The sequence below is a fragment of the Pituophis catenifer genome, unplaced genomic scaffold (genome assembly GCF_029215685.1).
Source record: "Pituophis catenifer annectens isolate HBS135680 unplaced genomic scaffold, rPitCat1.0.hap2 SCAF_2, whole genome shotgun sequence".
In the NCBI taxonomy this organism is placed as follows: Eukaryota; Metazoa; Chordata; class Lepidosauria; order Squamata; family Colubridae; genus Pituophis; species Pituophis catenifer.
The window spans coordinates 158,712,821-158,736,290 of NW_027256882.1; the positions used below are offsets into that span (position 1 = coordinate 158,712,821).

The window sequence follows — 23,470 nt, forward strand, 5'->3', positions numbered from 1 at the left end:
AAAATAAAATCAAAGAAGATCCTTATTTTCTGGACAGTGAACAGCGTTTGTCAACAAATAGAAATAAATTTCACACCTTTCCTAAATAACTTCATGCCCAATATTAAAAAATGGTGCAGCAATGTTGCTTCCTGGGATCAGTATGCACCTGCTGTAATAGCACTCCTTTACTAAATTCAAGATATTGAGCTAATGAAATGAACTCCTTCAAGAAGACTTGGAATTACAGTTTTCATTTGAAAAATAGTAATTTGAGAGAGAATGTCCATGTTCTTCCCTCAGCGGATCCATGGCAGAGGATCAGTTATTAGAAGACATTGACTCCCACCCGCATTTGCTTCTCCAAAACATCAACAATTGGGAGGAATAGGACAGTGATTCAGGTTCTCCATCTTATCTTGGTAAAGTATAAAGATCTTCTACCTCAGGATCACAACAGTAGAATTCCCTGGATTGGCTATGTGACAAGGGAATTGCAGCAGTGATGGGTTGCCCCCGGTTCATTCCAGTTCTATAGAACTGGTAGTAAAACTGGCAGGAGGCCCCACCCACTGACCCTGATGTCATGAAAACGCTTCTGCGCATGTGCAGAAACTTCTGCGCTTAAGCAGAAGAGTGCACGCAGACGCTTGCTTCGTGCATGCGTGGCCCCGTTGCGAACCGGTAGTAAAGGTAAGTAGAATGCACCCCTGAATTGCAGCCTTGTGCGCCAATGTTCAGGTGATAATTGATCTTCTTCCCAATTCTTGGGAGCCTTGGTAGTACAGTGGTTTAAAGCACCCTGTTATTAACACAGCTGCCTGCAATTACTGCAGGTTCGAATCTTACCAGGCTCAAGGTTGACTCAGCCTTCCATCCTTTCTAAGATAGGTTAAATGAGGACCCAGCTTGTGGGGGCAATAAGCTGACTTTGTATAAAATATACAAAAGTATGAAGGCTATTGCTTAACGCATTGTAAGCCGCCCTGAGTCTCCGAAGAAGGGCGGCATATAAATCAAATTAAAAAAAAACATCTGAAAATTGAGTCTGTACTCCCATTTTTAAAAAATACTCCACGCAATATTGAACAGTTGTAGGAGATGTGTGTTTGTCACAATATATTTGGAAAAGCCAAATAATAGAGAGAGAGATATATTGTTTTCTTTCCCATTTTGTTTCTGAAACCAGCTTTTTCCATCCTTTGGAATTCTGTTCCTGAGTATGTTCATAGATGGTTGCATTCAAGCAGTTAATGTCACATCTCCTTTCACCTTTTTTATGTTAAAGAAAGAAGAAAAATAACAAAAAAGAGACCCAGGCTGAGGCTTACAGGCTAACTAAACTCTAATAACTGTTTTGTATATCCTGACAAAGCTTCTTGTGGGTGGATTACCAGACTGTCTTATTTTAAACATGCCAGGTCCCATTCCAGATGACATCATTATTTGCCTAATTTCTCAAAATGAGATTTAATGATATATACAGGGTGTACTGTAGCATAGTCATGCTATATAAAATTTTTATTATATAAATTACATTAAATGTTCAAATTGCTTGCCATTTTCTTTTAACACTGTCTTGTTTGTGTTAAACACTTGTTCGAACAGAGTAACATTGTCTCTGAAAAATATTAATTAATAAAGTATATTATGATTGACCAATGGGGACTGATTTTTGGTAAGCTTGTTTATTGTGTAAGTGTGTGTGAGAAAAATGTTTTGTTGACTTTATTAACATTCTAGGACTTGATTCAAAGGTTGTGGAAAGTATAAGATTGTCAAGCTACATTAAATTGAACTAAGAGCACTGTGTATCCCTGAGGGCCACAAAACCATGGATTACTAGACTATGGATTGCTGAACAATCCATAGTTTGGGTTTGCATGTTATTCTAAGCTACAAGGTAGGATTTACAAACCACAACGACTGGGTTCACAAACTATATTTAGTCAATATTCAGATACATTTGAATACAGTCTTCAAATAATAGAATGCAATCAGCTAAGTTAATACTTATTGAAAAAAAGATGAAGGAAAAATTCAAACGGATATTCTTGTGAATGTTATTGCAAGAAATAAACTTTAGACCAGAATGATTTCTGAGACAAAGTCTTTCTGGCAGGAAATGTGTCTCAAAGAGGAAATCTGGAGTTATAAAGAGCACATTAGTTATTTAAAGAAGGTAATGACAGGAGCCAGTACAAACAGATAATATCTTATTTGATGAAAATCGTGTAATCTAATATTACATTATGTGATACCATTGAACTATAGTTTAGGGTGGATCAAATAGCCAACTTCCTGCTCTTATTTCATCTTTGAAGATGTTGAAAAAGGATATCCAGTGGAAATCAATTGTGATGGGGCCAAGTGTATACATAGTTAAGCAGAGACTTCTTCTTTTGAGGAATAAAAAAAAGGGGGGGGGGGAAGCAGAGGTGGTATTCAGCAGGTTCTGACCAGTTCTGGAGAACCAGTAGCGGAAATTTTGAATAGTTTGGAGAACCGGTAAATACCACCTCTGACTGGCCCCGCCCCCATCTATTATCTGCCTCCCGAGTCCTAGCTGATCGGTAGGAAATGGGGATTTTACAGTAACCTTCCCCTGGAGTGGGGAGGGAATGGAGATCCTTCCTCTGCCATGCCCACCAAAACACGCCCACCAAGCCATGCCATGCCACACCCACCAAGCCACACCCACAGAACCGATAGTAAAAAATCTTGAATCCCACCACTGGCAGGAAGGATATAAAAGCTCTTCCTTATTGTGGTCCAATTCACTTTAGCTTCTTCTGAAGGGAATACAAAGAATGTCAGGTTTCCAAGTGATGAAACCCATTCAAAAAAGAAATAGGCAAAGTCCATCTTCCAAAACAAATTTCCTTTATTTAGGTAGGCATCAAATTGGCAAAGACTGTTGTAATTCCAGATCTGACACAAAGTGGAGTTACACCACATAATATTGAAAATTAGAAACATCCCACAAGTCACATTCCCCAATGAAAGCAAAATCAACATAGCCCAATGTCATCAAATTCCACCTTCAACTCTCAGCAAGAAGTCTCCCACTGCATTTATCTAATCAAAGGGAGAAGTAGAAGTCTTCTTTCTTGGGGATCCATCATCCAAGGCAAGCAGGGGTGGGTGGGTGGGTGGGTTTCATCTGTCTTAATTGGGAGACAAGTTGTGAGTCATGTCCTTATGGATCTCCAGCAAAATTGCTCTAATGTCACCCTCCACAAAACAAAAATGCAAGGAAGAAATGGGCAGTTTCACTGGACAGAATCCTTCAGGAAGGGAATAGACTCAACAGATGTCCGCTTCCATGAAAACAAAATAACTTTAATGTTATACACAGACACAGACACAGGCACAGGCACAGGCACAGGCACACACACACACACACACACACACACACACTCCCCGAAAATAAGACCCTGTCTTATATTTTTTGAACCCCAAAATAAGTGCTTGGCCTTATTTTCGTGGAGGTCTTATTATTTTGGGGCACGTGGAGTAGGATGGGGCTTCTCTTGCTGTCTTACCTGATTTCCAGCTCTGCGCTTAAATATTTTCAGGGAAGGATTATTTTCAGGGGGAGGCTTATTTTAGCGCATGCGCTCAAAAGTCCAATTGGGCTTATTATCAGGGAATGATTGGAATAGATTTCTTCCCCTTTTCTAAATACAGTGACCAGTGGCATGAAAAGAAGATGTGCCAAAAACAATTAATAGTACTGTTACCTAAAGTTGGCCTCAGATTACAACACAGAAATAATTTACCATTCTCTTCTTATGGAATGATTTTCAAATTCCCAGATGACATCATCACCATCACCACCATCATCATCTAGACTATATATACATAAACAAATATATACATACATATCAAAACATGCATAACATATGCAAAACATGCATACCAGTAACCAAGGTATAAAATTACAGAAAAAAAGGGGAAAAAACCCTTCAGTAGGCGTTAGCAGGCCTTGAAGAAGTTTGTCTATGACAGCAATAGCACTTAGACTTACATACCACTTCACAGTGCTTTACAACCCTCTCTAAGCGGTTTACAGAGTCAGCCTATTGCCCCCAACAATGTGGGCCCTCATTTTATGCACCTTGGAAGGATGGAAGGCTGATTCAACCTTGAGCCTGGTGAGATTTGAATTGCCGAACTGCTGGCAGCTGGCAGTCAGCAGAAGTAGTCTGCAGTATTGCATTCTAACCATTGCACCATCACGCTTCATGATCAGCTCCCTACTATCAAAAGAGCCTTTTCTTATAGTCTTCTATCTCAGGGGTCCCCAACCCTCAGGATGTGGCCCACTACTGGGCCTTGAGCTGTTTGGAACCAGCCTGGGGAAGTAGCAGTTGAGTGTACATGTGCTTCCCTACTTGCACAAGCAGCAAGCGAGCATGTGCCCATGCTCTCCATTTGTGTGAGCAGCGGGCATCATCCCGTCTCCCTCCCATCCAGTCCACAAAGCCAGAACATTTGGTAAACTCTGTTCTATTGCATCTTCCTTTGTAAGACATCCTGATATGGACAATCTCATCATCTGGCTAGGAAGAACCACTTTTTGAAGTAACTTTCCCTTAAGGCAGGATATAAAGTTTATTATCACACCAAACACATATAGAACAGTGGTGTGTTTCTACTGTTTCGCCCCTGTTTTGGCAAACCGATAGTGGCAGAGGAGGGAGGCTCCGCCCACCCACCCAGACGTCATCACAAATGCTCTGTGCATGCGCCGAAGCACCGCGTGCAAGCTCACAGTTCCAAACTGGTAGCGAAGGTAAGTGAAAATCACTACTGATATGAAAGGATGTCAAACATTGGCATAATATAAGTGCATAATGTCACATTCTTTGCAACATTCTTTTTTTTTTAGTTGAAGACAATTTTCAGAAGATGTACAGGACATTGCAGTGAACTAAATTTATTATAAGTGGGTGATTGATCTATTAGGGCAAACTAAGGACTGACAAAAGGTGGACCACTCATTTCTCTCACCTCACTGACACAGATATATAGGCAGTTTGCAGCTGCAAACCAGAACACCCTTATTTACTCCCAAGGAAGCATGAAACTGGATTTACCATGAAAGTAAAATGCAGAAGATTCTACATTGCCTACAGAATCCTAAGGAGAGTGTAAAATTAAGTAACCTGTTTTGAAGTCTCTAGTCAGATAAATGTCTGAATTTATTGGGTTGGGTTACAAATATTGTCAAATAAATAGAATTTGAGCTTGAAAGATGGAAAGAAATACACATTTTTGGACTGTTCTTTATCTGCTAGTCCTGGCAATATTTCAACTGAGATACATAACACATCCTCCCAGCTAACTTTTCCCCCCTTTCCCTGCTATGCATAACAATTAGGAGTAAATATCAATATTTTACAAAATTGCTGTAACTTTGGTTGGATATATAGTGTGCTACTTGGTTGGGGAAGGGGAACATCCAGCAGCATATTGAGTAGGTTTCCTGGTGACTGGCAGTTCTATATTTTAATTTCAAATCCACTTAAAAAGCCTGAAACCCTGGAGGGAAAAATGCCACACTCTAGAAAAGTCTTAAGTCATTGTTTATCTGCAGCTTTCCATTTTTTTAAAAAAATAAGTGAACTTTAAAAAGTTTTATTAAAACTTTTAATAATTTTAAAAAAAGTTTTAAAAAGAGGATTAAATATATATATATAACACCAATCCAAATAAAGAAACCAGATTAAAAAAAAGGACAAAAGTGCATCTATTTTTTAAAAAATAGAAAGAAACTTCCATTTTCCTTTGCAGCAAATACAAGTATAATTACAGATATCTGGTACTCTATGGTTACAAAAAAAGGCTTATGCTTTTTTTCCCCTCTAATCATCAAACCATAAATGGGCTTGTTTCTTGTTTCATGAAAAAGTCTACAAGGGATTTCTAGTCAGCCATAAATGTAGATATATTTTTTTCTAATCAAGGAAGTCAATTTAGCTATCTTTCTATCATTTTCACCAACTATTCCTCTGTTGCAGTGGTGGGTTGCTACCGGTTCTCCCCGGTTCGGGCAAGCCAGTAGCGGAGATGGTGAGTTGAGAGCGAACCGGTTCTCTCTGATGGTTAGCTTGGCCCTCTCACCCGCCCCTGCGTTATACATACCTTATATTCGGTTGTTTTTAGCCCAGCTGAAACACGTGGCAGAGCAGATTGTTGCAGCTCAGCTGTTCCTTAATACACTGCATTTGCGCGGAATGCAAATCTGGTGTGCATGAAATGAACCGGTGGTAACACCGGTTGAAACCCACCACTGCTCTGTTGTCGATAGTTTTGGACCTTTCTACCAGTGGTGGGTTGCCCCCGGTTCGGACCAATTCGCAAGAACCGGTAGTAAAACCGGTGGGAGGCTCCGCCCACAGACCCCAACGTCATCAGGAAGCTTCTGCGCATGCACATGTGTGGCCTCATTGCAAACTGGTAGTAAAGGTAAGTAGAACCCACCCCTGCTTTCTACTTACATATAAGCATATAATAACCTCACTGCATCTTTTCAGTTTTTAGGTTTCCTTGGTTTCTGCCTGAATGGTAAGTAATGGCAGAGTTGGTGCCCTCCAGATGCCCTCCAATACAGGTATACCTCAACTTACCATAATAGAGCTTGCCCATCACAAATCAGGTTTTGAACAGATGCTATTTTTGTTTACTTCTATTGGTTTTATATTGTTCAATTGTTTTATATTGTGAGCTACCCAGGGTAGTCCTGGAGCCAGACAGTGTCTAAATCTATTAATAGGTAAGTAGTTGAGAGTCATCTCAAAAATGCCAAGTTAAACAATTTTTCTAGACATGCTTACAGTACAGCAAAACAGGACCCAATGTGCAACAAGCCCTTAAACTGAAAAGCTAGCCACTTGAGAGTAAGCCTTTTAAGAATTAATTAACTTAATTGGTCTCTTGTTGGCTGACGATGAAATAATAACATAATTTCCAATAACTCTTGCTTTTCAGGAAGAAATATTCTGCCGTTTTTCTGCTTGCAATGAGTTCTCAATGCAACGAGTGGGTGGAACAGGAACGTGGGGGAAAACTTTGAAAAGATTCATTCCTGCTAGTGGATTTGCACATCCATCCTGTGTGCCCACCCTCACCAGGCAATGAGGGTCTCTCCGGAGTGCTTTTTGCAAGTGAAGAAACGATGCCTATCTGTTCATTGGACTTTCTTCAGCCATGTGCAGTTCTTGGTTGGGGATGATGAAATGCCAATTCTATTAACTTCTGGTTGGCAGAAAAAGATTTTTTTGTTGCTTTATCAACATTCATTATTCTTGCACTTCAAGGAAACAAGAAAGGATTATGAGAATTCTAGCAAAGAATTCTAGTTGGTATTGTATGAAAGTGTTAAAAAGAGTGGGGTTAGTTAGTGTCATCTTCATGCATGTTATCAACTTAGCAATTAATAATGTTTCTGAAACACTATGAGACCCTGGAAACTTCTAAATTGGTCTTCCACCTTTTCGCTTTCTGTCTCAGAACATGTTGCCTATTCAAGGCAAACAAATAATCTGGAAATTTCACACACTATTTCCCATGGAAGATTTGTGCTCAATATCAATTCAACACTACCTATAAGTTCATAATATCAATTCATTTTCTAAATTTGATGAATAAACAAACAAGCAAACAAGCAAGCAAGCAAGCAAACAAACAAACAAGAATACCATGTTCATCCAACACTTTTGGGAGCATATTTATTATTTCTAACATATTATTATCCCATCAGAGTGTAATATCAGAGAACATGCAGCCAATCCTTCCAAATTCAGTGTGGAACAATGAGACAATTTTTAAAGCAGCATTCAAAATTCTACCACTCCTGCCAGTCCTTTCCTCAGCCAGTAGAAGACTCTTATCAATCTTAAGAAGTTCTCCAACTCTGCAAAACTGCATTTGAGTGGTGGTTTATTATTTGTTAAATCTTGGCATGTTATCAAGACCACTTCCACACATGTTTCAGTATGTTGGAAAATCTCTTTGAGGAGTCTTTGAGGATTCTCTTTAAGGAGTCCCTTACTTTGATCTTTCTTTCAGTCTAACTTAGCAAAGCTATAAATATGAAAGGAAGAAGGAAGCTATGTACCTGCCTTGAGCTCCTGGAAGAAAAGTGGATATAAATGTAACAAATTAACATTAAGAACTACAATGGGGGAAAGGCACGACCCACATTTTAGTGATTTTCTGATGAACCTGTTTGATGATGATGATGATTGTCATTCAAAGAATATCAGAAAGCAAGTTAATCCTCCAAGAACAATATGGTGCTGCTCTTTGGAGATGACCTTGCAGTATTCCAGGGATTCTACACAGCAGTCAATCATTTGTTGTGGTTAGCCTACCATGAGCTGAAGTGGACTGGTGTGTTCAAAGTGACATAGCATAGAAAATGTACTCTGGACATGGAGTAGAAATGTACGCAGAACGGGAGTTTAATTGGGGACAATATCATCCATTTTGGTCCTCCAAAAATGGTTGTCAGGCGATGCTGATAATGGGGCAACCGGACATTCAGGATCTACTCTCTCAAATATCAATTTCATGTGATGTCAAAGGATTTTTGTTAAAAAGTGATAGATATCCAAGCCATTGCCTGAGGTGATGTTACATCACTTGGAACCTGCAAAAGTTGGCCATCAAAGCTATAGTGTTGCTACCTAAAACATCTTTGGTAGGATGTGAAACAAATCACGTTTCGGTGGTTGATATCCTGGATCATGGGAGACATGGACAATGGGATCAGTCTCTATTTTAAAACATAGGTGAGAACTACTGCACAGTATTTGGACAAGGCAATTCATTAACATGACTAGGTCATTGTGCCTCCTTCTGATCCCACTCTGGAAAATTTTAAATACAGCAGTTAAAACTCTAAACTAAAGACTGGCTTCATTCTCTGAATCCTTCCTATATAAGCAAGCATGGAAATAATGTAGGACATGACTTTTGTTGCTGTTGTTGTTGTGACGGAAGGAGACAACCATGATAGATTTTAATAATTGCTGGATGGCAGCATCCATTTTCAAAAAAAAAAAAAAAAGTCCCAGGCCAATCATACATTTATGCATAAGTATGAGACTACCCTTTACCCATCTACAAGGTAGTCTCTCCCTACTGAAATGAGAGTCTGGAAACTTTACTAGCCATAAACAATATAATATTGCAGTGGATGTTGGTTCCTCCTGCAAGAAGTTGGTGAGCCTGGCAGTTCTTCTCCATCGCAAACAAATTAACCCATGCAGGCATGAAGGATTAACATGGCAAATGAACCCTTGTCTGCAGACATTGAGGAAAACAAATGCTGCCTGGGGCAGCCCAGAAGGGAAATATCCTTTTAATAGTGGGGAGTTGCCTGAAACAAGGTGTGATAGAATCACAGAACAACTTCCTCCTGTTGCCCCAGAGATGCTGGACTTGGTGGCTCCAAAGCAGGACATGTGCCTTGAAAAAAAAATAATGGCTGGGGAAGCAGCAACCGGCCCCTCATGGAAAATTGCCCCTCCAAAACCAAAACAATCAAAACGCTTCTTCTGAAACAATGATAAGGAAAAAAATTACATATAGTCTTGTGCCTTAAGTACTACCAGATTTTGCACCATGGAGCTACCCTTATTATGAAAAGAGATTGACATGAAAAAAAAAATCCACACTACAAATTTGTCACCACGAATAAATGAATACGGTTGACTACATACAGATTTAAACACAGATGGGGCTCTACACAGATGGAGAAAAACTATATAGTTCTCAGACTGATTTTTTTTTAATGTGCCATCAAGTTGGTGTAATTTCTTAGTGGCCACATAAATTGATTTTTGCCATGATGTTGCTTCCCTAACTTGGTTTTCCTTTGGTATGCCAATTGCCATTGTAATTGAGTCCATCCACATTCCTGCTGGTCATCCTCTTCTTCTCTTTTCTTTGGCCTTTCCCAACTTGAGATCTTTCTCCAAAGAGCTAAGTCAGGGGTCGGTAACCCATGGCTCTGGAGCCGCATGTGGCTCTTTCATCCCTTTGCTGTGGCTCCCTGTTGCTGGCTGGCTCCACAAGTGATAGGGCTTTCAGTTAGGACAGTAGAGGAAAAAGGATGTCGCGCTAGGAGAACTCTCTATGGTGGAGGAACTGACTTCCAATCGGCAGAGGAAAAAGGATGCCATGCTAGGAGGAGACTCTATGGTGGGGGAACTGGATTTCTGGTCAGCAGAGGAAAAAGGACACCTTGCTAGGAGGAGAGTATGATGGGGACTTCCGGTCAGCTCCAGAATTGAATGGGGGCTTCCGGTTAGGATCTTTGTGACTCTTTGAGTGTTTAAGGTTGCCAACCCCTGAGCTAAATGCTCAAATATTGTGTCCAAAGTAGGATAATTTGAGCCTGATCTTTTGTTTCTTGAGTCAGCACTCTGGGAGTTGAGTGGTTCCATGATCCATTTGTTTCTTTTCTTGACTGTCAGTGGTATTCTCAGAACTCTTTTCCACTCCAAAGTTCAAAAAGCATCAATACTCTTCCTACCCTTCTTCTTCAAAGACCAAACCCAAATTTTGCTTCCATAGAGCCACAGGGAATAATATCATGGCTTGCATTATTTTCATGTTTGCAGGTCATGGGATATGAATATCTTTTCCAAGGCCTTTATGACTGCCCTATCAAATGCTGGTCTGTGATGTAATATTTCTTAACTGCATGTTCTTTTACTATTGATGGTTGATCCTAAAAGGCAGATATTATTTGTGAATTTGGGTAAACCATTATAAAAGATAAGACCCAACCCAAATCTTCATTCTGTTTGTGACTAAAGAAGTGTCCTTTTCCCTGTCCTACAATGCAACAATTTGTCTTTTCATTCTACATTCTGCATACAATAAGTTGTGTAATGAAAGTGTACCTGTGTATGTATGTATGTATGTGTGTGTGTGTATGTATGCATGTATGTATGTGTATATATATGTACCACATGCAGGGGAATTTTCTCTAAATATTTCACTTTGCAAAGTGATTTTTGTGGAAAAACTGTGGAAAAATCACATCTTTTAAGTGGTACTGATTTCTCATTTTATGTTAGTGAATAATTAGCTTGTTGGGCTTTAGATAGAACGTTTCAATTATCTTGCTTATCTGATCACCAAAATCCAATTAATGGTCCAATTCCTGAAAAGAAGATGAGACAGCTGCCAAATTGTGCAAGGGTGTACATTGTTGTGGCACACTATAGGTTCATATGATAACATAGAAACAAATACCACCTCTGCTCAGTTTCCAATCAAATAAGTCTCCAGACAATTTATCTGGAAACACTTCACTTACCTTCAATATCACTGATCATTTGTCAAGGATCAGTTCATGAAAATCAAAAAAGTTCAAAAAAAATATATGGTGAAGCTCTAGAGATGAAAACAATTTGATGAGAGCATGAAGGCTAAACCATGTACTTGTGGGAGGTAGGTATGTCTAGTCTAGCAAAGAGAAGGACTAGGGGATGACATGATAGCAGTCTTCCAATATTTGAGGGACTGTCACAGAGAGGAAGGGGTCCACCCATTCTCCAAAGCATCTGAGGACGGGACAAAAAGCAATGAATGGAAGATTATTAAAGAGAACTCCAACCTAGAACAAAGGAGAAATCTCCTGACAGTGAGAATAACTAATGTTGCCACCAGAACTTGTGGGTGTTCCATCACTAGATGTTTCAAGAAGAGATTGGACAAGCATTTTTCCAGAATGGTAAGGGACAAGAAGATTTCCAAGGCATCTTCCAACCCTATTATTCTATAATAATCAAATCATTAAAATTATTACAAATTTAAAGCGAGGGATGTAAGTTACTATGGCTCATCTTTGAAAATAAATTTCTTTTGAAAGAATTGGAAAAAAAAAAACTACTTTCCTTCACAGATAGTATCAAATTATCAGAATTATCTCCATTCAAGTAGTATATAGTAATTTTGGCTAAAATATGCCATGGAATTGCTGGGAAATTCTAGACATCTTGTGGAAATATTTATTTTGCTTCAATTTGTTGGCATAGGCAGCCTTGGTGGTGGTGGTAGGGGCGAGGCAAGGGTCACATGTGCTTTACATCACTGTAGCATAAACTGTGTGTCTTACATATTTCCAAGTGACATCACAATGTAAGATGGTAGAGCTTGCATTGGGACGTCATAATGCAAGTTTCAGCATTTTGGCATCATCGAGGTTAGGAACCGATGCCTTGTTGGGTTTGTTTGGTCCAATGGGAGCGTCACTGATTTATGTAACTTTGAACAGGAAGCCCTAAAACTGAAAGCTGGGTAATCTTCACTCTTGCCTGAGACAAGGTGCTGAAATGTCGAAGTTTCAGAAGGCAAAATGCAAAGGACTTTTCTGAAATCATTTAGCCCAGGCCTAATTGCCATATGGAAAACAGTTTAATTAGGTCACTCAAAGATCACCATCAAGAGCCATGCAAGCCAAGCAACATTTTTCCATTTCAGATTATTTCATCCGCATCACGTTAGCTTTTCTTTGAAGTCTTTTTCATTTGCACATTGGGGGGGGGGGAATAAAAATAAAATGCGCCTGCATGTTGACTATTTATGCTTCCTAAGGAAAGGAAGCATAATCTTCCTAACCTGATGGCTATTTTGTAGCCCAGCCCAGATCCCAGAAGGTATATATAGAATAATTCCTGATGTGAGCAGGAAAAGACTTTGCTTCTCTCTTTAAGCCTCTCTCTTCCTCTTTGGCAGCTCTGTTGGCAGCTCACTTCTTTTTCAACCGCTTGGGTTCTATCTTTTCCTTAGCCAACATGATCCGGCAATGCTGCACCTCTAAATCCCTTAATGGGAGACGGAATTATATTTCTAGCGGTGGGCTCCATGCAGGCAACAGTGTGTCCTCCTTCCGCCACCTTGAGCATAGCAGGAAATACTCCGGAGCAAACCTGAGTAGTGGGCAGGGCTATGGAGCTGCGCCTTTTGGCTACAGTGTTGGGCCGGTGGGCTTTGGTGCTGGAATTGGAAAGAACGAGGGATTTAGCAGTCAAAGTGCAGGGACCAATAGCCAAACCAGAGCAGCTGGCAACCAAAGCAGCGGCCATCACAGGCACGAAGCATTCAGCAGCCAGAGTCTTGGTGGCGGGAATAGTCATGGCAGACGCTATCGGCCAGAAGACTTCAGTTCTCGAAGTCTGGGTGGCAGTGGCAGCAGAAGTGGTCTTGGTGTGAACTACGAGTCCCTTGGCCGCTTTGGGGAAGGGAGGGGCATCCACACAGTCCGAGTCAACCAAAACCTGTTGCAGCCTCTTAGGATCCAGATTGATCCAGAGATTTCTCGAGTGAAGGAGGAGGAGCGGGAGCAGATCAAAACCCTGAATGATAAGTTTGTCTCCTTCATTGATAAGGTGAGAAGAGTGAACGGTAAGGCTGGTCTGTCGTGTTCTGATACAAAGCTCTCTTTGGGCATTCTAATTAGAGAATGTTCTTTATACCAAGTGGACTAAGTATGAGCTGTGGTGGCGCAGTGGTTAGAGTGCAGTACTGCAGGCTACTTCTGCTGACTGCCGGCTGCCTCTAATTTGGCAGTTCAAATCTCACCAGGCTCAAGGTTGACTCAGCCTTCCATCCTTCCGAGGTCGGTAAAATGAGGACCGAGATTGTTGGGGGCAATATGCTGACTCTGTAAATATGCTTAGAGAGGGCTGTAAAGCACTGTAAAGTGGTATATAAGTTTAAGTGCTATTGTTATTGCTGTGTACTGAATGACAGTGTTTGTATCATTCAATTACACCAAATTCTTTTTCTTTTTGGAGCTTGTGTTGTTTTCCTCCGATGGCATCTTCCCTTTCTCCAATTTTGCACACACGAATATTAGCACCATCTAAAATGGCAACTGCGCATGCGCTAGCCTCAACATTAACCTAATCCATTTACAACTTGCACTAAATCTAGAATCAAATGATTACAACTTGCACAAATCGTGACTTACCTGTATATGGGAAAAAAACAACAATGGACCACTTGTTAGAGATCCTTTTTAAAGCAATGACCTTTTTTGGGGAGGACATGCATATGGCTTTTGAGTGATGCACAGTCCTATTCACCCATACATAGGATTTTTGGAGGGTTATTATTATTTTTTGTATGTATGTCTTTGAGTTAGTTTTTTGATGGTGACTGCCTTAACCAGTCTCTCCATCTTTTTCTCGTTGAGATTTTTCAGAAATAGATTGCCACTGCCTCCTTCTTAAGGCTGAGAGAGAGTGACTGGCTCAAGGTCACCCAGTTGGTTTCATGTCTAAGGTGCGGCTAGAATTCACCATCTCCTGGTTTCCAGCCTGGTGCCTTAACTGCTACAGTAAACAGGCTCTTATCCATAGATCTGGAGAGTTTCAACTTTTAAAATGCATTTACTATTAAATTGATTTGAAATTGTGGCTATACAGGTAGTCCTCGACTTACAACAGTTCGTTTAGTGACTGTTCCAAGTTACAACATCACTGAAAAAAGTGACTTATGATCATTTTTCACACTTACAACTGTTGTAGTTATCCCCATGGTCACATGATTTACATTTAGATGGTTGGCAACTGACTTACATTTATGACGGTTGCAGTGTCCAGGAGTCCTGTGATCCCCTTTTGCGACCTTCTGATAAGCAAAGTCAATGGGGAAGCCAGATTCACTTAACAACCGTGTTATTAATTTAATAACTGCAGTGATTCACTTAACAAATGTGGCAAGAAAAGTCGTAAAAGGGTCAAAATTCACATAAGAAATATCTTACTTAGCAACATAAATTTGGGGCTCAATTGTGGTTGTAAGTCGAGGACTACCTGTATTTCTCCTTGTCCTGTCAAGATGTATTTCTCAACTCCTTTTTACAGCTTTTTGGTGGATTAACCAAATGGAAACAGCTCTACAATATCTTTTGGGGAGTTATTCTACATTTGTCTATGTGTCGACTGCAATTGACCCATCGTCTCACACACACACACACACACACACACACACACACACACACACACACACAGATCAGAGTAGTTCTACCAGTAGAAAGTGTTCAACAGAAAGTCACAGCTAATCCAGCTTTGGTTAGAATCCTGTATGCGTTAGTTAGGGAGGAAGGCGTTGCAAACGCTGAGTATTGCAAATTGCCGTCTTTTTCCAATGATACAGTGGAAATTCTGCCCTTCTCTAATTCATTGCTGCAACTTTTAAGTAAATTATTCTCAAGTAACCTGAGAATATTTTTAGGGGTTGATTTTGCATAACTGATGCTCAGAGCAGTGATGTAAACATTTGGATGTGTGTTCTTTCTTTCTTTCCTTCTTTCTTTCTTTCTTTCTTTCTTTCTTTCTTTCTTTCTTTCTTTCTTTCTTTCTTTCCTTCCTTCCTTCCTTCCTTCCTTCCTTCCTTCCTTCCTTCCTTCCTTCCTTCCTTCCTTCCTTCCTTCCTTCTTTCTTTCTTTCTTTCTTTCTTTCTTTCTTTCTTTCTTTCTTTCTTTCCCGATTTCAATCCTCTAGATCAGGGGTGTCAAACGTATGTCATCATAGCAGCGTCATGTGATGTATCGCAACTTTCCCCCCCTTCGCTAAACTGGGCGTAGGCATGGCCAGTGTGTAATGCATCCGGTCCGCGACACCCCTGCTCTAGATCATCCAAGACATGAAATTGTAATGCCTAGTTTTTTTCCAAAACAATAATATGAATAACAAGAGGAAGAATAATCCTTCTTTCAGTCAAAGAGTAGCTCCTTTATCTTCCTCATGTAATATAGATCCTAAGAATCTGTTGATAGTCTGAAACAGTAGAAGATCATCTAGACACTTTCCTCATTACAGGTCAAGCACTTGGAGCAACAGAATAAGCTTTTGGAAACCAAATGGAACTGCCTGCAGCAGCAAGAGCCTGTGGAAAAGGCCAACATTCAGCCCCTCTTTGAAAATTACATCACATGCTTGAAGCATCAACTGCACCGGCTGCTAAAAGAGCGGGAACAGCTGCAATTGGAGCAGTCAAAATTCCAAGATATGGTTGAAGAATTCAAAAGCAGGTAATCAAGCGAGAGGCTGAAGCAGGTGGGAAGAAGGTAAGCTTCCCAAGGCCCACCCATGTTAAAAAGTAGTTGGGGGGGGATCCTTGAAAAATGGAATTGTGTTCTCTCTTCAATATGGATCTGCCTTTTCGTTCTTAGTAGCAAGCATAGACACGGTCTACCCATGGTCAGGTGGACTCTGCCGTTCGTATATAGCTGTAGGGTAACAGGAGTTCCTGCCTGAATATAGATCTTCTTTTTCCCACCATGGGTGGGTGAGAGAGGGACCTCATTATCTATTATCTATTAGAGTCGTGGTGGCGCAGTGCAGTACTGCAGGCTACTTCTGCTGACTGCTGATTGCCAGCAGTTTGGCAGTTCAAGTCCCACAGGCTCAAGGTTGACTCATCCTTCCATCCTTCTGAGGTTGGTAAAATGAGGACTCAGATTGTTGGGGGCAATCTACTGAGTCTGAAACCACTTAGAGAGGACTGTAAAGCATTGTGAAATGGTATATAAGTCTAAGTGCTATTGCTACTGCTATTATAGCACAGTGGCTATTATCTCTTGCATTGTTTCTAATCTCTTTAAAGCAGAAATCCATAACCTGGGGCCCAGAGCAATGTGTGCCCTCCAAAAACTTGAGGGTAGTTCTCAGGTTCCCTCCCCAAATTGCCATCTGCTAATAATTGCTAATGTGACAGCAGAAGAAGTTAATTGCTACCTGCCCTGGGGAAGTGGGAGGGGCAATCATATCCAATGTGCTTAATCGTGTTAATTTAATTCAGTGCTAATTTAAAAGGAGAGGAATCAAAGTTAAGTTTGTGTTGGTTTTATTTATTTAGTTAGTTATAAAATTTATTCTCGTAGTTGTTGTTGTTTTTTGGTCAAAGTCCCATTGACTTAGGGTGAAAGGCACACTTTAAGTCTAACCAACCCAAAAAGTCTGGCTGGTAGAGCAGACTTGGGCAGCATTAAAAATTATTGCACATTTTGCACCACTCTCTTTCATACAGAGAAGGTTGGGGTGGAGCACTGGCGGAAGGTCATAACAGGATTCCCAGCTTTTGAGGAATGAAGTTCTACATTTCTTTCCCCAAAGCATGCTATGTGTTTGTCCTAATATCTCCACATCCTTCTTCAAATCTGGAAACTGTTTGTAGACCTAGTGTTAGACGGAGTCTGTCCTTTTGAGATAATTGAGATTCTTTGAAATAATTCATTATCTGTACAATAGCCAAGAGGATCCTAATCCAGCCAATGAAACCTCTCCCCTCATTCTGCTCCAGACATCAAAGGTCAGGAGGCAAAAGTTTCAAGCTCACACTCTGCCCCACAATCCTGATATTCACTCACACAAAATTTTGCAATTCAATTGATTTGTGTATATCTTGTGTGTATATTTGTTTGTTAAAGCTCTTCGATATTTCCTTCCCACCCCACCTCCCCACCTCAAGGTATGAAGAAGAAATCAACCATCGGTTGGGTGCAGAAAATAATTTTGTGCTGTTAAAAAAGGTTAGATATTTTCTGGTTCTCAAAACAGTGTAATTAAAATGATTCAGCCCTCACCCAATATGTTCACACTTGTAAGCATTATAATGCTGAAACAGATGGAATGTAGGTTTATTGCAATAAAAATAAAGGCCTGTGGAATTTACTTGAGGTCAATATGAGCCCCTTTGCAACATTTTTAGACAGGGTGCAAATTGATTTCATTCATTCATGCATTCATTCATTCGTTCATTCATTCATTCACTCATTCATTCATTCATTCATTCATTCATAACATACATACATACATATATTTTGGTGCTCTTCCGTCATTAATCCCTGATAGCATATAGAGTGGAGATCAGGAGTCATGCTCCTTTCCTATCCCTTCCAGCTTATCATTCCTTGTTGATGGTGATATGCTCTGTCAATTTTGAGAGTTCACTAGAGGAAGAGATACAGAACAAGCAGCCCAATCCTCTTTACTGGTGTTCAAATTTTCAGTGCTTGGAAATCATGTTTGGTTTTTCTCATGATAGGTCCCAGGCTGACAAAAGCATTTCCAATAAAGCAGTTGACCAGTGAGATGCCAGTCTACTGCAAGAGAAAACCACCTAGCCAATGCTGATTAAGAGGCTTAATGGGACTAATTGTCCAATATATTGAGGGGGGACCAGACTAGGAAAAATCCTCTATTGGACAATAATAATGAGAAACTAAAGGTTGATTTGATCACCAACCACATCAATTTCATGGGTAAAGAATGTGGAAAAGATCTGTAGGGGACACGTAATAAAATGTTTTGAAAAATGAGTTTTGTGCTGTTAAGATAAATGGTACTTTCCTGTCATGCTTTTCAGGATGTTGATGTTGGGTATAGCAACAAAGTTGATCTAGAAGTGAAAGTGGAATCCCTCAGACAGGAGCTCAACTTCATCCGATGTGTCTTCGAAGCTGTAAGGATCCCCTACATATGTGGTTTATTCCTCCTGCAATGAAAAGATTCTTGATCTCTGCTTCCCTTGGGTTACTTTCTTTCGTTTTACTTTTTACCAGGAATTGGCCAAAAGAAAGAGGAGAATCTGATTTGTTTTTCCATAACCCACAGCAGAGAGGTGGAAAAGATCCAACTCTATCCCAAGTATTTAGTATTAGAAGAATCCAAGGAAGAAAAAGGACTTGGATTTGTGCGTCCACTGTACACATTGCAGTAAATCCTCTTGAAGAGTTTCCCTGGATACTTAAAATTGGGGTATCATTATTGACTACCATAAATAATGGAAGGTTTTAATTATAAACCAAGTTCATATATACAGTTAAAGAATTTACAAATATCTGCATCAGAGGATAGGTAAAGCAGAATAGGGTCCTATTTTGCTGGAATCTTTCCAGGCTCATCAGGCCCTATAATTATGAGAGTGATGTGACCACCTCAGGTGATATTTTATAAAAGGACCAGGGAGACTCTGGGATATTCTTTCTGAGCATCAGGACTGCTCTTCAAAGTTAAATGATATAGTTATGGAAATCTTACAGTCTGATATGGCCCCTGAAACTTTTCCTGCCACTATTGCTGAAATAGGTGTCATGTATTGCAAATCAAGCCAGCTCCTCCTAGGAGTGGTGAATGGTGCTACAGGCTTCTCTAGAGTCTTTAAGGGGAGGGGCTAAAATGATGAGGGAAATGCTATAATTGATAAATGGATCATTTGCTCAAAGGAAAAGATGCTAATCTTTCTAACATGTCTTCTTCTGTTGGGATAGGAGTTTCCTGCATTATTCAGAAGTACTTTCAACATCTCTTGCAACTTCTTCTTGACAGGAAATAGAAAGCTTACAGGCAGCAAATGCAGAAACCAGTGTCATTGTGTCAATGGACAACAGTCGAGTCCTTGACTTGGAGGGAATAATTCACTCAGTGAGATCTCAGTATGAAGAAATTGCCCAGAAGAGCAAGGATGAGGTCAATGCTCTGTATGAAAACAAGGTAGGCTTGGCTTAAAACTTACTTTCCCTAGGGGGAAATGAGTGTTTTTATTGAAATTAGTAGAAACCAAAGTTACAAAGCCACAACAAAAACAAAAGCATAAGCCTTCTCCTGTATTTCAGTATAAAGAACTACAGAACACATGGGGACATTGTTGCAACAATCTCAGCAATGGCCATCACGAAATCCAAGACCTTACCCGTATGGTCCAGAGACGCAAAAGTGAAGTGGAAAGTACCAAAAAACAGGTAAAAGAAGCTGATCTAAATTCGGAGTAGACAAAAATGTGCTCTGCCAGATATTAGCACTAGCAGTTATGGGTGCCCATAGAAAGGTACATGTCACTGCTCCATGAGCTGTATTGGTTGCCGGTTTCTTTCCAGATCCAATTCAAGGTGCTGATTTTGACCTTTAAAGCACTACATGGCAGGAGGACAAGTTGTTTGAAGGACTTCCCAGTTACATCTACCCTTCCCATCGAGTCCAGCAGGAGGGCCATGTTATAGGTTCCCTATGCTAAGGAGCTGCATCCGATGGGACCTCGGGGATGAACCTTTATTGTCCTGGCACCTGCCCTCTGGAACAACCTCCCCACCCCCACCAATGTTGAGATTATTTATTTATTTATTTATTTATTTATTTATTTATTTATTTATGCATTTATTTATTTATTTACATTTCATTTCATATTTTTAAAGTGCCCATCTTCCCTCAAATATTAAGTCCAATACTATTGACCTTTTGGAAATCTCCTTTTAGCAGGCCTTGGGATCCCTTGGTAACAGGGAGGCCACAAGTGTGGTTGCATTATACATCCTCCCGTCATGATCTTGTTTATATGATTGTTTTAATTAGTTCATTTTATTGAATGCCATCCAGAGACGTACTTGTGGACAGGCAGCTATACTTGTATAAATCTGATGAACAAGTAAATGTGAATTTAGTGGGAATTTTTGCAGTGTTAATTTTATAGATTAAGTATACAGTACTGGTTATCTCATTAGATTCCCCCATCAAGTTCTTACTTACGCTTGTTCCTGCTTGGCTTCCAAGTTCAGACTAGATTGGATTTGTTCAGGTGGTATGGCTTTACATAGTATTAAGAATTTAGCATATATTTTGATCATTCTGAAATGGGATGCTATCGGGGCTATCATCGTTAAATGTGATCCCCAGAGTCCCTCCAAAATATACTATCGAATGATCATTTTCAATATGCAGAAAGGGCAAATGACAAATGACATGGGGGCTCAGCAGATTAAATGTATAATTAAATTTCACTTCAAACACATTTGACCTATCATCCTGTCCTTTTCTTCTTGGGGGTGCCATCTAAAGACCAACTTTCTCCTCATCCCTGGAAGAATTGATAGCACATTTAAGGATCATTGACATTCAGACATCTGATTGATGGATTTAGAGAAAGACCATACTTTCTTATTTCCCCACCCCACAGTCAATTTATGCCTCTGTGTTTAACTCCCCCTTTCTCCCCTCTCCATGTCCTGCTGAGGAAGTTCAAGTTGTCCCAAGTTCATTCTTTCTTTTTTGGTCTGGCTCTTTTCAAGATCGACGCCCTACAGACATCTATTGCTGACGACGAGCAGCGGGGAGAGAGTGCTTTGAAAGATGCCAAATTAAAGCTCATTGAGGTGGAGAACAATCTGCAGAGCTCGAAAGACGAACTAGCTCGCCTGCTGAGAGATTACCAGAATTTGCTGAATCTCAAGATTTCCCTGGATATTGAGATTGCCATGTATAAGTCACTTCTGGAGGGAGAAGAGAACAGGTAAGTGGGTTAAAAAAAAAAATCAAATGGCCAAAAAAAAAAAAAAAAGACCCCCGCAAACCACATAGCTACAGATTGTTAATGTTCTTGTGGGAAGGACACCTGGTCATATTTCAGGACTGCAATATACTGTAATAAAAAAAAAATACTAAATGAATCAGCTGATACTTCAAGTATAGAGAAGAGCTGCAATTTAAATGGCTTTTCACTGTTTATGGCCAATTCTTCACTTCTAATAAATTCTAGATTGCGGTCAGAGGGGATTAAAAAAAAATACAGGGCAAATACACTAATATACAGCATTTGAACCTACCAGCTGTCCTAAAAGATCACTATTCAAAAAGGAGCTGGGAAAATATTGAAACATTTGAAACTCCATCAGCCATCTCCTTTGTGGGTACTGATATCTGGGATACAGAACTAATTTCTTGGGACATTAATTCATTCTCTTTTCTCCACAGGATATCTAATGCTCCTCCTGTCAACATATGTAAGTACCTTTGAAAAGCACATGTGTATTGTCATGAACATTGCCTGATGCGATAGATAGATAGATAGATAGATAGATAGATAGATAGATAGATAGATAGATAGATGATAGATAGATAGATAGAGATAGATGATAGATAGATGATAGAAAGAAAGAAAGAAAGAAAGAAAGAAAGAAAGAAAGAAAGAAAGAAAGAAAGAAAGAAAGAAAGAAAGAAAGAAAGAATTCTTTATTGGCCAAGTATGATTGGACACACAAGGAATTTGTCTTTGGTGCATATGCTCTCAGTGTACACAAAAAGAAAAGATACATCTGTCAAGAGGTACAACACTTAATGATAGTCATAGGGTACAAATAAGCAATCAAATCATATTAGGAAACAGTCAATATAAATCGTAAGGATACAAGCAACAAAGTTACAGTCATACAGCCATAAGTGGGAGGAGATGGGTGATAGGAACAATGAGAAGACTAATAGTAATAGTAGTGCAGATTTAGTGAATAGTTTGACAGTGTTGAGGGATTATTTGTTTAGCAGGGTGATGGCGTTTGGGAAAAAACTGTTCTTGTGTCTAGTTGTTCTGGTGTGCAGTGCTCTATAGCGTCGTTTTGAGGGTAGGAGTATCCTTGGATTACAAAAAAAAAAAAAAATGTTATTCAGCATTGCTTCTCCGCCCCCCCTCCCATTCATATAGCTGTTATAGGTTCTTCCAACAACTCTGTAGCTGGTGGACGTTCTTATGGTGGGACAATTGGAAGGAGACAAAGAAGCCTCAACAGCAGTGGAAGATCCAGCTCTAGAAGTGGAGATCATGGCAGCAAACCTGCACTTAGGAGCGGAGACAGCCTTTCTAAATCCTCCATAAGCTCTGGGTTTGGACAAAGTGGTAGCCCTACCGCCGTCCCATCTACTTCTAAGAATTCTGATCTGGCAAATGTGGGAAGTCCTGGAAGTGGATTGTATGGTTCTAAGAGTAGAGGATACAGCAGCACAAACACCACACATATTTCCGCAACTACCGGGGTTTCTAGCAAAGGTGGCTCCGGAGGGATCTCTGTGAGTGGCAGCTATAACATCCAAAGCAGTGGAGGATACTCTGGGGATGATTACAGCAGTCATTATTAGAACATGGCACAAATGACATCTCAACATTCTCCACCTCTTTGTGAGCAAAACCGTAACAAACTCTAGAAACTAAGCAAGGGAGGGAAAATTTCACTAAACTTCTGCAGGGGGAAGTTTCCCAGTAAGTTCCCCATGTAAGAATAATCATTCGCTGTGACAGTGGCACAGCTTTTCCAGTTTGCTTCTGGAACTCTTTGTTCCTATCACTGCAGGGGATGGGATTAGCAATTGCATTGATAAGCTTTTTTTTTTTTTTAAAAAAAAAACTCCACAAAACCCTGAATATTGAGCGTGTTTATGTGTGTGTGTGTGTGAAGTATATCTAGAATGATGTCAGTTGGCCATGTTAGGAAAAACATGGGTAGGAACAGGGATGGGGAAGGAAAGGGAAGACTTTCCAAACTAGTAGAGTTCTTCAGAAGATATTTTAAAGGATTAAAGGATTAGTCCAAGAGCAGCAGGTGTTTTCCGCTAACATATTTATATAAAGAAGCCTCATTTAATCATTCCCCTGCCTCCCCCCCAATGAAAACCAACAGTTTAGCACAGAAGTCCAA

The 23,470-nt window shown here is 40.0% G+C and overlaps 1 protein-coding gene across 1 annotated transcript; it reads left to right on the plus strand.

The window, feature by feature from the left end:
* Positions 1–12,800: 12,800 nt before the first annotated feature.
* Positions 12,801–22,913, plus strand: LOC139310273 (keratin, type II cytoskeletal 7-like). Its single transcript, XM_070934434.1, has 9 exons — positions 12,801–13,394; positions 15,834–16,045; positions 17,485–17,545; positions 18,382–18,477; positions 19,344–19,508; positions 19,631–19,756; positions 21,077–21,297; positions 21,759–21,787; positions 22,483–22,913. Exons 1-9 carry the CDS (start codon positions 12,801–12,803, stop codon positions 22,911–22,913), a joined length of 1,935 nt encoding a protein of 644 aa, XP_070790535.1.
* Positions 22,914–23,470: the final 557 nt, after the last annotated feature.